The sequence below is a fragment of the Thermothelomyces heterothallicus genome (assembly GCF_042370625.1).
Source record: "Thermothelomyces heterothallicus CBS 202.75 unplaced genomic scaffold P884_scaffold_5, whole genome shotgun sequence".
NCBI lineage: Eukaryota > Fungi > Ascomycota > Sordariomycetes > Sordariales > Chaetomiaceae > Thermothelomyces > Thermothelomyces heterothallicus.
The window spans coordinates 1,139,083-1,153,047 of NW_027192566.1; the positions used below are offsets into that span (position 1 = coordinate 1,139,083).

General features: G+C 50.4%; 4 protein-coding genes across 4 annotated transcripts; 2 read left to right on the plus strand and 2 right to left on the minus strand.

Moving 5' to 3' along the window:
* The first annotated feature begins 443 nt into the window (after positions 1–443).
* Positions 444–2,955, plus strand: P884DRAFT_219508 (general substrate transporter). The gene is made up of 9 exons (XM_069439413.1): positions 444–637; positions 715–824; positions 881–1,009; positions 1,109–1,191; positions 1,293–1,332; positions 1,409–2,132; positions 2,196–2,325; positions 2,392–2,458; positions 2,521–2,955. Exons 1-9 carry the CDS (start codon positions 558–560, stop codon positions 2,643–2,645), a joined length of 1,488 nt encoding a protein of 495 aa, XP_069299791.1. The 5' UTR covers positions 444–557; the 3' UTR covers positions 2,646–2,955.
* Positions 2,956–3,071: 116 nt separating this feature from the next.
* Positions 3,072–3,945, minus strand: P884DRAFT_239097 (Glyoxalase/bleomycin resistance protein/dioxygenase-like protein). The gene is made up of 2 exons (XM_069440119.1): positions 3,554–3,945; positions 3,072–3,326 (listed from the first exon to the last, which is right to left on the minus strand). Exons 1-2 carry the CDS (start codon positions 3,804–3,806, stop codon positions 3,163–3,165), a joined length of 417 nt encoding a protein of 138 aa, XP_069299792.1. The 5' UTR covers positions 3,807–3,945; the 3' UTR covers positions 3,072–3,162.
* A 2,806-nt stretch (positions 3,946–6,751) lies between these two features.
* Positions 6,752–9,415, plus strand: P884DRAFT_290551 (uncharacterized protein; the record flags this gene model as incomplete). The annotated part of the gene is made up of 2 exons (XM_069444062.1): positions 6,752–7,532; positions 7,665–9,415. The coding sequence occupies 2 exons, from the start codon at positions 6,752–6,754 to the stop codon at positions 9,347–9,349; spliced, it is 2,466 nt and encodes an 821-aa protein (XP_069299793.1). The 3' UTR covers positions 9,350–9,415.
* A 1,060-nt stretch (positions 9,416–10,475) lies between these two features.
* P884DRAFT_194863 (kinase-like domain-containing protein) lies at positions 10,476–10,952 on the minus strand (the record flags this gene model as incomplete). The annotated part of the gene is made up of 1 exon (XM_069437866.1): positions 10,476–10,952. One exon carries the CDS (start codon positions 10,950–10,952, stop codon positions 10,476–10,478), a length of 477 nt encoding a protein of 158 aa, XP_069299794.1.
* Positions 10,953–13,965: the final 3,013 nt, after the last annotated feature.

Sequence of the window (13,965 nt, forward strand, 5' to 3'; positions counted from 1 at the left end):
CTCCATTTGCGACAGTTTGACGCCCTCATAGACCGCCGGGTGGCCGGCCGGGATCCTTTCCCTGGTAATACCGGCCTTTGCTTTCGCGCCCTCGTCCATGTCCTCATTGCTGTATTATTTTATTAGGCCAAGAAGCCCAGCCAAGCAAACATGCAGATGCCGCGTGGGGAACACTCGACCCGAGGGCTTGGGTAATGGCTACCGCCTTGCATGGGACTCCATTTCCCGAAAACTCGGGTTGGGACACCTGGCTCGACCAGTCGCTCCCGACGCCTGCCCCCTTCTCCGCACGCTAGTTCCTTTGGGGCCCCGGCCTAGACCACCCCAACGCGTCGGCAGTTTGCACACCCCAGGGTCGCAACGGGAATCGCGGGGCGCACGTGTGCACAAATAAAGGCACTGTTGATCCCCGTTGACTCTGCCGTTGCTGCGTGTCTAAAATTAGTTAAGAGGTGTAAATTACTTCTTGTCCTGCGTGCATTCCCTCTTCTCTCTCTCCCAAAATTCTGAACCGTCATCTTCGCCACCGCAGGAGCAGCAGCAACAGTAGCAGCGCCATGCCGTCCAATGAGCCATGGCTTACCAAGACCTTCCTCGCCTCCCTCTTTCTGGGCATCGGAGGGTTTCTATACGGCTTGTGGGTTGAACGCGCCACCCTCACGCGACCCAGAAAGCCAAGCAGTGGATGCTGACTTCTGACTCTGCTCTCTCCAGCGACTCGGGCATCATCACCCCTAGTTTGGCCCTGGCGTCATTCTCGACCTACTTTGACAAGCCCAGCGCGCCTCTTCGGGGCGCCATCGTATCGGTCTACCAAGCCGGCGGTCAGTATGCCGCGTGCCGCGCCCTCTCCCCACGTCCAATTCTGACCAGTATTTAGCATGGCTCGGCAGCGCTTCGGTAGGCATCACCAGCGATAGATTGGGCAGGCGGAAGGCTATCGCCTTTGGGTGCGCTTGGGGAGTGCTGGGCGGAGCCTTGATGGCCGGCGCCGCACACGTGGCCATGCGTACGTGTCTTGCCCTCCGTATCCTCCTGGCTACCCAAGAAAGGAAACACGAGAGGACCACAGGCTGACGACATTGGTGTCAACTGCTGTCACCTGCAGTTATTATCGGCCGCCTTCTCATCGGTTACGCTGTCGGTACCGTCACGGGTGTTGCTCCCGTCTTTGGAGCCGAGATTGCCAAGGTTGATACCATCCCCCCCCCCCCCCTTTTTTTTTTTCTCTCTCTCAATCTGCGCCTCCTGAATCCGCGTTTCTGTTCCGCAAGCAGCTGATACCAGGACAGACCAACGAGCGTGCCAGGATCACGGCCACGAACCAGATGAGTGAGTCTTCTTGAGGGTTCCTGCAATGTTCTTTATTTCTCTGACCATTCGCTGACGAACCGACCTTGTCGCGCAGTGGTCGCCTGGGGATTCTTCGTTGCTCTCTGGACAGGCGTGGGCGAGGGAAAATGGTCTAATGCCAACCAGTGGCGGCTCGGCTTTGCGATCCAAGCGATTCCGGCCCTCCTTCTCGGGGTCGGCGTTCTGTTCATTGGGGAGTCCCCGAGGTGGCTCTGTCTCAAGGGCCGCTACGAGGAGGCCGAGAAGAGTTTCCGGAGGTGGCACTACAACGGCAGAAACGACGAATGGTGCCGGACCGAGTTTGCCGCCATCCAGACGAGCATTGCCGAGGAGGTGCAAGCGCAGCACCGGCTCGGCTGGGGTGACCTCGTCCGCACCGCCCCGTTCCGCAGGCGGCTCTTCGTCGGGTCCTTCGTCTGGGCCGCTGCCATGCTTTCCGGTATCAGCTTCGTGCAGTACTTCCAGACGGCCATCTACGCGACGCTGCAGTTCGACCAGGACCAGCAGCTGCTTGTCAGCGGTCTCTACGGCTGCGTGGCACCCGTCGCATGCATCCTCTCGCTCTTCTTCGTCGACCGCATCGGCCGCAGGAAGATCCTGATCAGCAGCTCGGCTCTGTTGTCGATCTCCTACCTGATCATCACCGTACTCGCTGCCCTCTACCCGGCCATACCCGGCAAGCCAACCAACGAGGCGGCCCAGAAGGCCATCATCGCGTGCATATTCTTGGTGTCGGCCAACTACTCCGCACTGCTGGGGCCCATGACCTGGATTATTCCGTGAGTGACTCGACTCCGCAGGGGAATACTTCAGACAGGCTCTCAGACTAACGATATTCGCAGGCCCGAGGTCTTCACGACCGAACTCCGTGCCAAAGCAAACGCGGTGGTCCAAGTCATCCACTACTCCATCAGCCTGATCATCACCCAATGTTCCCCGATCGCCCTCGAGAGGGTGGGCTGGAAGTACTATGTAATGAAACTCCCCCAGGGGCATACGTCGCTGCAGATTAGTTTTGCCGCTAACGAGAGGCGCCAGATCCTCTTCATCCTCACAAACGCTCTGTGCACGCTCGTGTTCGCGTTTGCCTACCCAGAAACCCGAGGTATGCGAAACTCACGCCTGCTTGGCTCTCCGTCGTGAGCCGTGTTCTAACCCCCGGTGCAGGCAAATCGCTCGAGCAGATCGATGAGATATTCGGCGACGTTCAAATTAAGCGTGACGTCGAATCTAGCCCCGAGAAGGAGGTCCTCGAGAAGGATGGCGTCTCGATTACCGAGGTGTCCAGATAACCCGTCAAACCCAGCCTGCTAATTAATTCAACCTCTATGGCACGGGCTCATCCGAAGTAATGGACATATTAGAGTAATGGTATCACCTTTTTGATGGTGTAGAAATACATCATATCACTTTGTCTCGACCCTCGTCAGCTTACAACATAGACAAATGTATAACACTCCGTGAAGGAATACTCGGTTAACCACATGACCTCTCGGGGAAGGGGGGAGCCTTCCATGAAGTTGGACACATGGGCTATCATCTGCCTGCTGCATGTACTCGCAAACAAGTTCGACCGATAAAGTACGAGTGCCATTTGGGGACCCGAGCAACATCTCGTCGAGAAGAATGTGCATTCGAATTGGCTCGCACCAAACGCACACATATGCTCCTCTTGGACGACACGCACAGGACAAGAGAAACCAAGGGCTTGAAAATATCATGTTTCCAAATTCCAAGGTATTTTTAAGTGTTTTTAAACGCATCAAACTCCAACAAAGCCCCGAGCCAGTTCTCGCCTCCTAGCTCCTTTTACTCCGCAGCGATGGAGAGGACCTCGATGTTGTTGCCGGCCGGATCCAACACGAAAGCGGCGTAGTAGTTCGGGGAATACTGTGCCCGGATGCCAGGCTCGCCATTGGACTTGCCGCCGGCGGCAACACCCGCCTTGTGGAAGGCGTCAACGGTCGCGCGATCTAGTACAGATACAATCCAACCCCCAATCCACGTGGTTAATTAGCCATAATTACATCCTGTTAATTTCTCACTTGATCCCCGACCGAAACCCCTCCCCCCCCGGCCAAGCGGCCGGACTCAACTCGGCAGAAGGGACAAGGACAGAAGGGGCCAACCGAGAAAGAAGCATTAGAAGAACCCCAATGAGAGATGACGGCAACAGGAAAAAAAAAAAAAAAAAACTCACCCTTTGCCAAGAAGCAAGTATGATTCGGCACAAATGCCCCCTCGGGGGGGGAGACAGGTTCCGGGGCGGCAGCAGACGAGGCGACCCACCAATCGGCGATGCCCGCGGCGTTGTCCGAGAAGCCGACGACGTTGCCGTCGCGGAGGACAACGGACTTCTTATAACCCAGCGGAGCAAGGGCGGCTTCGTACCAGGCGACCACGGCCGGGTACTGGGCGGCGGGGACCTTGATACCGGTGTGTGCGATGGTCATTTCTTCTTTCTCTTTTTTTTTTGGGGGGGGGGAGGTGTGGTTGCGTTTAAGGCGTGACTGATGCGTGCAAGAGGGGGTTGTATGGCAACGCTGTGGTTGGGCTGAGGGGATGCTTGACTTCTTGAACAGAGAGAACTGAGATGATCGTGGGGATGACAAAGAGCACCAGGAGGCCGAAAGTTGACCCCTTTATCTAATAATTATCCAGCGAGAGAATTCTCAATATGTTTCATGCGATAATGCCAAGGAGTCCAGCCCAGGCCTCCACTGCCCCTTTCTGCTATGCTCTTCAGGATGCATAGATTACTGATCCGGCCATGTCTGTCGGTGATCGGGACGACCGGTGTCTGGCGCGCGTCGCGTTGCATGATTGGGTGTGGAGCTGGGTCCCGGACGCGTGATTGACGCAAAATCCCGTGCCACTGCAGCTTGGCTCACTAATAATTATGCGAGGGCTGGAGTTGTTCGTCAGTAAGCTCTCAAGCTGACAAGAGAACCGAGCTCCGTCGATCACCGACGAGCCCCGAGTACTTGCGTGAGTGCGGGGCAAGAATGGTAATTAAGCACCAACTCGGTTCGTCAGGTGACCGTTGCTCCAGAGCCACGGAGCAATGGCTGAACATACAGAAGAAGAAAAAAACGCTGAAAGACGCGACGGCTTGGCGGACAGAAAAGGAGATAGGGAGGAGCGCCAACTGTTGGCGTCATTCGCGAAAAGGCAGAAACGGAGTTCCTTGTAGAGGGCAGCAAGTGGCGAAGGGCGAGGGGGAGGGGGGTTGTTTGGAGCGAAGTAGAAGCCTGGTTAGGATATATACACACATATAGCGTCTTGCCTGGCGTGTTGAATGACGGTCATACGGATATCATTGGATCCAGGTTTTGCAGAGCCCTACCACATACGACCATAGGATCCCGTCCGCTCTCCCATAGTCAAGCTACTGACCGTTATTTTGTTTGGAGGGTAAGGAAAACGTCGCGAAACGGCCTCAACCTCACCTTCGACTGTTAAGATGGTCGTCTCGCCGCCCCTTTCGGCAGCGCGGTTGGCCTCCGCTGTTTCGAGGCTGCGGCCAGGTTAAAAAGCTCGGCCTCCCTCCCAGTCGGCGCCGCACGTTAGATCGCCCTAACGCAAAATCCGCGACCGATCGCCCATCGTCTCTTGAAAAACTTGTATCCATCGGGCAAAGATGTCTCGCAGGCGCTATTGTTCTCAAGAAACTAGCCTGCTCGTACGACCGTAACGAGTGACAACGTAAAGCGGACTAAGACGATGAGTTGTTCTTAGGTTCCGAGATTGACAACAGGCGGGAGGTGTGCACAACAGCGTAAGAAGAGCGGGTTTGTATATGGTAATCGATATAGCTATAAGTATCATCTTAGATCATATTATTTACTCTCTTTGGCTTATTAACTATAATTAAAGCCTAGATTTGTCAAGACCTATAAGAAGTAGGACTTTGACGAGGCCTAGCTAGACCTTTGCTAGGATGATCTAGACGTAAAAGCTATTATTATATAGTTATACTTTCGCGATTCCGTTAAATTTTCCTAGATAACCTGTCTAGTCCTTGGGAAAGAAGAATACGAGCTTGTCTAAACGATTACTTATACGAATACTATGATTATATATTAGAAGAACCTGGTTATAGAGGCAGATAACACGTTTCTTAGAGTGATAAGGCGAAAAGACCCTGATAATCATGGACCCTAGAAGTTAAGATAGGATCAAGGCAAGCCGAGTGATAGGCCGGTAGTAGACATTAGTAATATAAGGAGAAGAGATATAACAGGGTCCGATTTTAGGAGTGCTATTAAGCTAACAAATCACATTATAGTAGATCCGTAAGGATCTTGGAACAATATCTGGCTTAACGGGCGAATTGGAACTTACATTCGAGAAGGCCGAGATAACATCTTGATACTCCTCGACACGCTATAGACACAGGCTAAGGATATATCTTATTAGCCCTAATTCCGTGTCGTACTATACTAGATGCTAGTCCTTATAGGCTTCGGATTCAGACTAGGTTCGTTAATAAATTTCTGGTATAAGTATGTCTACCTTCTGGTTATCCGGGATCCGGAGAATCAGGGTCGAACGACGCTGCCCGGGACTATTACATTAACCTATAACAAGCATCATAAGGCAGATCCCCACGCGTAAGAGCCTAATATTATAAACTCGACGTATATACTTGCTCCTTTCCTCGTTAAGGCTATTATCTCAAGGTACTAATTCCCTTTTAAAGTATTAGCTTTATAGTCTTTTTTATTCCCTACTAGATACTTTATCTTGTCAGCCTGATTATAACCTAAGCCATCGCCGCCAATGCCTTCGAGACTTTCTCCGAATCTCTCGACGAGATACTCAACCGGCCAAACCTCGAGTATACCGTCTCTCTAGAGCTCCGTTAGAAGGATAATATGTTAAATCGCGAGGTGTTTCCGATCAACTACCACAAGTATTGGGAATCATGGCATCGTCTAGGGCTGGTCTCCGGGAATCGGGACCCTCAGCGGCCGTATTCCCTCCGTGTCGGCGCCGGTTCTAAACTCGACGGTGCCACGGCTGCGACGTCCCACGCCGCCGCCTTCTTTGAAGCGCCGGAACAGTTCTTTTCTCTTCTTCAAGATTAGCGTACTCGTAGAGTCGTCCATAGCCTGTTGCAATACACACGTTGTGACCGTTACAAGGTGCAAAAAGGTGAGAGGTGCAGAGGTCTCGAGATGCTGTGACGTGTCGAAAATGGCTGCTTACGAGCGTGTAGCATGAGACCCCGCCGGCCCTCGCGGCAATGTCCTGCCAATCATGGCCAGGTTGGTGGGAATTATATCTCGAACCTCTCAACATCACACTTTTCCTCCTACACGGTACACGGTATTCCATTTGGCATCGTATCACAAACGGGCTGCACGCTGTCTGAAAGCAGGCGGTAAGCGAATCGATGCCGCCAACTCGCCCTCAGCGGGCCAAAAGCCCTGAAGCTGCCCCGACGGCACCTTCCCGCCGGCCCCCCCGCGTCGATCGCCATTGCCGTGCATTGCACGAAGACGGTTCCGATTGCCGCGCGCGCCTGCTCCACGCCAGCCACGTCTTCTGCCCCGCTCACCACCAAGAGTACAAACGGCTGTACGAGTCCTACAAGCAGACCGAGAAGCACTACAGCGGCATCGAGTCAAAGGCTGACGGGGCCGACGATGTCAAGATAACAACGATCAAGGCCAAGGTGGCCGCCGGTAGAGAAACCCTGCGACTAAGGGACCAGGTCAACCGTCGGTTTTTTAGTTTCTCGGTTCGGAACCGCGGTCATGTCAAGTGGATCATGAAGCTTCAATCCGAAGTCCTCGCTCTGGAGCGGGAGCTGGAGCGGGAGTTTGCGGCCCCGGTAGCCAAGGGCTCTGCGAGTCCAACACGGCCGCCGAAGCCGCAATCACTGTCACCACTTGATCCGGCAGTTCCATTGTCGGCGCTGGGTCACCTCCCTGTTGGCAGCCCTATCGTCGTCCTGAGACAAGCCTCCGACGCCATCTTGACTGCCAAGATCGAGGAACTCTACTCCATTTTGCCTGCACTGGATGACTCGTTATCCCTCGCCCTTGATGACGTCGACCCTGGCGTCACGAGGGAGCTAGACGACCGTGACCATATCATTCGCTTCTTCTTTCGCGAGCTTATCGCGCAGAAAGCTGACGCCGACGTGCTTACCAGGGCCGCCCGAACCCAAAGTATCAACACTTTTCTCCGCGAATCGTCCGCAGAGCATGTGGAGGGCTATATCCGATTCTTCCGAGCTTTTCAAGAGGGACGCCATCATACCTTGAATATTTTGCGTGACGCTGTTTGTGACTATCTCTTAGATTCGAAATCGCCATCCACCACGATTCTGGGCGCCGGAATCGCCACAGAGGACAGCCCACGGAGAATGACTACTAGGGGCTGGGACCTATTATGGACCAACTTCCACGACGTTGTGGGGTGGTGGAACTTCGAGCTTTTTGCCGTTCAGTTCGACGACCTAGTCGCGGTTAAGGCCTTGACGGCGTGCCAACGCTACGGAACGGGAACCCCGAGCGAGGATGACGAAGACAACGAGGACCACAAGGACCATAGGGACGACGTCCCAAGCTGGTACGCGCCCAACGAAGACGTCTCCCAGGAAAGCGCGCTCGCCGTGTTGCATGGATTCATCGCCGTCACAAAGGGCTTCAGCCACCACAACTCGCTCCGCGTCGAAGCTGAGCCTGCCTTTGCCAAGGAAAGGCAGACACGCTGCTACCTTGTGGGACGGATGAGCAAGCAGGATCCTATGGCCAGGCAGCTGGCGCAGGAGCTGGCCGAGAGGATTGCGAGGTTTGTTGTTTTGGTGTATGATCGAGAAAAGGAAGGAGGGGCGGCCTCCGCTCTGGTCTTACCAGCCCCCTCAGACGAAAACCCGTGGATTGGGCGATCTCGCACGGCGCCCACAAACGAAGCGCTCGGCTCCCAACCTTGGACGGTGGAGTGGTCTTTGGCTGATATCCTCAGCGACATCGGGCTTATCTACAGCCTGAGGGACAGGAATATGGCAAAGGACTATTACGAGTTCATCATTATCGATAGAACCCCGGGGAAGACATTCGATATTCTCGATGTCGTGGCAGATGCCTTGTCTAAGCTAAAGGGAGATCCGCCATTCGACCAGGTCTTCCGTCAGGTCATCGCGAAATACGTCCCAGCTGAGGAGCGGGACCAATATCTGGAGGCCGTTGCGCAGATGGATTTTGGCCAAGCTACACTGTCAGCACCTCCCCAATATCTAGGCAACCGTGTCAGCAGCTGGGACATTCCCAACTCACTCCGTGCTATTCTTGGTGCTGCGCTGCAGGATTCGTCACGGGTCACCACCCTGCATGAGTCGCGGCTCATCTCCCATGTCGCGGCGGACCTCGAATCGCACGGTGTCACTGCGCAGATTACCGAGTATGAGGCATCTCGCACCTGCCCAATCGCTGTGCGAGGCGTCGACGGGCTCGATGACCTCTACTTCCACTACGACATGGGGCCCATGAACGAACGAGTCATCCGCGGAAGCGTGCTTGATTTCGATCCTTCCATCAACAGTCTCACCGAGTTCGCCGAAGCCTACCACCGTGCCCACCCCAACGCCGTCTTCGCCAAGGGGAGCATAAAGGTTCATTACTGCGCGTGGCCCATGCCCATGCTTGCCGGGCCGCGCTATTCTCGTCTCAACTTTCGTACTCCCGAAGGCCGCCTGTACAGGTGGAAGGCACTGCCGTTCGACATCCCCTTCGCCTCCCGCGTATGGCAGGTGTTCGTCAATCACGAGCTCAACAGCAAACTGCCATTTGCTCGCCTCCAACAAACGACTTTGCTGATATGTGCCGAGAACCGAGATGACGCCGAATCGAGTGTTGAGGCGTTATCTGATATTGGTAAGAAGCACGGATGGTCATTTTCGATTCCGCCACCGGCGTCATGGCTGAGCCATGTAAAGGGGCTGGGTCTCGAGACTTTGTGGGAGGGAGTTCGTGCCGCTGTATAGCTGATGGTCTCTTCTCTCGATCACGGTTGGTCTGGCCAACAACTCGAATGGTAGAGATAGTTGCCCTTCGAAAGCTAGAATTAAGTAGAACCTTGCCTTCTTAGAACATAAGCTACTTTCCTACCATTCTATGCTTCCTAGACTATATCCTGGTTAGTAAAGTAGGTATAAAAACTTTATATATCCCTATAATATAGAATACATTTACTATATATAGAAGGTTGTCCTAGATATGAATATTACCTACTATAAGAATAGATACTAAGGAACTATTAATACCTAAGAGCTAGATACCTTAGATTAGAAGTACTAGAGGCACTTATTAATAAGACTTAGAATGTTTAGATCGAGGGAATAGTATATATTATATATAAGAACTATATTCATACTTAGATAAGAAAGGTTATTTTAGGGAAACTACGTATATAGAAGTTATTATACCCATTTCAAAGAGTAGCCTATATGAGGATAAGGAAGGTAAGTAGTATATAAAGCTCGCTTAGTGAAGTAATTAAGATATCTCCGAGCAAATTCCTTCTTAGGGTAGTAAACAAATGCCACCAGGTTGGCCCGAAAACCAAAAGTAGCACGAATCTGGCGGCGGCAAGAACCTTATTATGTGATAATTGTATCTACCTTTCTAGATAGGCTTCCTCAGGCAACATCCCGAGTGTACAGTCCGTTATCCTCGTTTTCCCACCTCCCGCCCTTCGGAAATACAACTTTCCGCGGCCTAGAGCAGCATCGGCTGGTAATACTGCCTGAAGTCTCCCCGTCTCCGTTCCTTCGCTTGAGTGCTGTCGGCGACATAATGCTCCATTTCCTTTCTCTCTCAACTCCGTGTAAGACTGATTGATCTACCTGCGTAGTGGTCGCCTCCGTCTTCCACACCTACTACGTTATCATTGAGTTTGTCTCCTCTGCCCTTTTCCTTCTCCGTGACGGCTGTTGGCTCGGTACACTTCTTCCCTCGTGCCTTAAGATATTTATCCAGAGCCGTCAGCGCGTCTTTCGCCGTCGCAAACTCTCTCTTCTAGCATGCCAAAATCACGTCTCCCGCCGGTAAATCGCTAACATCATCGGGAAACTTTTCCTATTAGAAGTTGGGATATACCACCTTGTCCTCTTACTCCAGCCGGTCGTCAACTTTGTCAAACCGCCCTGGCGTCAGCTTATATAGCCACCGTCCCGTGTAGATCGTATAGAATATCGACCCTATACTGAACAAGTCTAGTAGGACGCTCGACTGCCAGTTAAAGACGGGACTATAGAACGGGCCGTCGGGCAGGGATAGCCCGTCCAGGCCGAGCTCCTCGTACACCGAGCTACCAAAGTCGGCGAGCAGCAGGTCCCGCGCGCCCGGCGTCGTCTCGTGGACCAGGATATTGCCCGGGCGGAGGTCTGAGTATAGCACGCCGCGGCTGTGGATATAGTCGAGGGCCTCGGTAAGCTGGCGGCACCAGAGCAGGCGCTGGTCTAGCGGGGTAGATGCGTGATGCTCGTCGAGGTACTCCTGGAGGTTGCCGTGGCTGGCTTCACCGAGAAGGATGCCATCCCCCTGCAGGCCGAGATATCTAAGCGAGCTATAAGTCGGACCCCCCATCAATGGAACACCCTATCAATGGAACACTTGGCAAACCTTGGCACCCACACCCACCTATTATCTTCAACCTTCTATATAACAGTCTGTTCAACCCACTACAATACAGGAAGCCATTGAATCCACACTTTCTGAGCCGCTTTCTTCAGCTATAGGGTCCTCTATACGGCCGGCTTCAACCTGGGCCTGGTAGATCTGTTCAATCGTAGCGAACTGCTCGTTCGGATCCGTAACTACCCTCTTCCTCTTTGACGGCCGAGCTGCTTCTAACTATGCCTTTAGAGCTTCGTTTTCCTGTTATAACTAGGCTAGTTAAAAGTCCTTCCGGTCGAACGCTTTTTTAACCTTCCTAAATAGGAGCCTATATATAAAGAGGTGTTAAGTCTTAGTAGCTAGGTTGATTAGCTAACTATATAAGTCTAACCTCCTCTATAGTATATTAAAAAATGGATTAATAGCTCCTTTCGAAGGCTAGGAGTATTAAATAGGTTCTAAAGTCTATATAGAAGTTAGCTATTTATTAGTATTAGCTATATTATTAGAATTTTCTAATAGAAGTCTACTTATTAGGGGTTTAGCTATATAAACTAGCTATAACCCTAATACCCTCTATCTTACTTTGATATTCTAGGCTATAATAGCCTCTTTCTAAGCCCTTATAATATATTTAATTATTAACTACTTACCTAGAACTATTAAATTAGTCTAGGAAGTTATATTGTTAAGGAGCTTCTAATATATATACTTTAGGGGGGAAAAGACTAATAAATCTAATGGTTAGAGGATATATAAGGTATATAGAGGTAAAAAGAGTAACTAGATATTATTCTTAAAATATACCTATATAAAATCTTTAGTTATATAGCTATTATAACCATCTAATATAAGGAGTTATTATTATAAAGGATCTTATAGCTATATATAGGGGATAAATACCTCTTATAGCTATTCTAATATAATAGTATTATTAGTCCAGCCTTTTTTGGTTACTATAAACTTCTAATCCTTTAATTTAGTCTTATTAAAAGGAAACTACTATTATTAAAGACTCTTACCCTTAAAGATAACGATTAGAGGGAGTAATATCCCTATTACTAAGATATACTTAAGGAAGGAAGTCTATACCTATAAACTAGGAACCTTTTACTATATTATATATATTTAAATATTTCTAACTACTAGCCTATTAGTTCCCTAGCCTTCTATAATACTATATTTATCTATATTCTAATAGTTAGCTAGTAGAATGTCCTTAATAGCTAGGATATTTAGCTATAGCTACTAACTATATATAACTAAGTTAGTAGCGCTATTAATATGGACTAAATTTATCTTATAGGCTTACTAGGTTTAAAGGATAGGGTTTCTATAAAGGAACTAGGTTATCTAGCCTTTTCCGACTATTATATAGCTAGCTCCTTATACCTAGAGTATTCGGCTAGTAAACTCCCTGATTTATATATAGGTTAGTAGGACACCTAGGGTAACTTAGATTAATATCTATTAGGTAAGCTATTCTTCCTATATATGACTAAGAGACTGACGCGGTTCGGCTATAATTAAACGTGGTTAACAGCCTCGAATGCGGTTAAATAAGGTGGTAGTTAGAATTCCGAATTCCTGGCTAATACTACGAATTAAACAGCGGGTATTGTGGTATTTTACGACTACATCCTGTAAATCTTCTTCAGTATAAGCCATCTTTGACTGTTGAATATACCTACGAAGTTTGAAGTGGTTTGAAGAAAAGTTGGGCAAGTTATGGTAGATTGAAGTGGTTAGGTTGAAAAAGCGGTATAGGCGTGGTATGTGTTCCATTGATGGGGTGTTCCATTGATGGGGGGTCCGACTTAAGACGACGGCCGATAAAACATAGATATATTTAGGAATGATAATATCACCTGACAATCCTGGGGTGCTAGCCTAATCTCTCAAGGATTTGTCGCTCCACGGAGAAGTTATTTGCAAACCTTTTGGCAAAGTATTCCTCTCTAAGCTGATGAGGTTTCTTTACCACAATACCCGGAGATACAGGTTCAATGCTGCTTGTTGAGCTGTAGACAGGCATTGCTACTTCTCACCTGTAGGGTGAATACTGTTAAGCAGGGTGTTTTACTTGAGCGGTGTCTGGTCAAATTGTTTTGGGATCGAGGCAAGTTCAAGTAGGGAACCTCAGGTACTTGGTCTTGCCTATATATAGCACACCAAGCGTTGTGGGCTGCCAGCTCCAAAATCCCCGACCAATAGAGAATCGCGTGCGAGAAAGCAAGATCATGGGTGTCAAACCGAAGCCACAGGGCCCCTTTGTGCAAGTTGTTGGCAAACCGGCGCCGATCCGGATGTAGTTAGCGTGCCAAGGCCCTCCAAGCTCAGTGCCTTTTCGGGCGAAATAAATAATTAGATATTAAAAATCCCTTTCACAAGTTCCTCCGCATGTAGAGTTGGCACTGTTCGAGGTGAACCCTGTCGTCAGGAATTGGAACGGACGCTGATCAAGGGCAGGCTGTTAATGACCTAAGATAGCCTTGGAAAATGAAGGAAATATCTCCTCACCATCAGTGCGTGGTAGTCGTGGCAGTGGTAGCCATACTGGGGTTGCAAACCGGGCAGTCATAGAGGCCACGGTGATGTGGAGAAGACGGATGAAAAGAGAAAGGTGGGCGGACAGGCGGTTTGGAATCTAGGAGGAGGCAAAGTGTCACAGCTGGGAGTTTGCTAAACTAATTAACAGTAAAGGATTGACTTAGGTGCTTGCCGAACGCAGTGGTAAGCTCCGGTAAGCTGGTGAGATCGTTTGCAGTAGGTGGCTTAAAGGATGAAAAGTGCCTTATTCAACTATCTACAAAGGAGACAAAAAGAGTAATATTTATAGACAAAAGAACTGGCCAATACGTTGATAAGCGCCTTACACGTTGTGGCTACTGCGTGGCTATTAATGCTTTAGAAGCTCCATCGCTTCTGACATGAAGGGCGGTGCTCCATCACTCCTCAAAACGCACCGCAGCTGTCTTCTTGT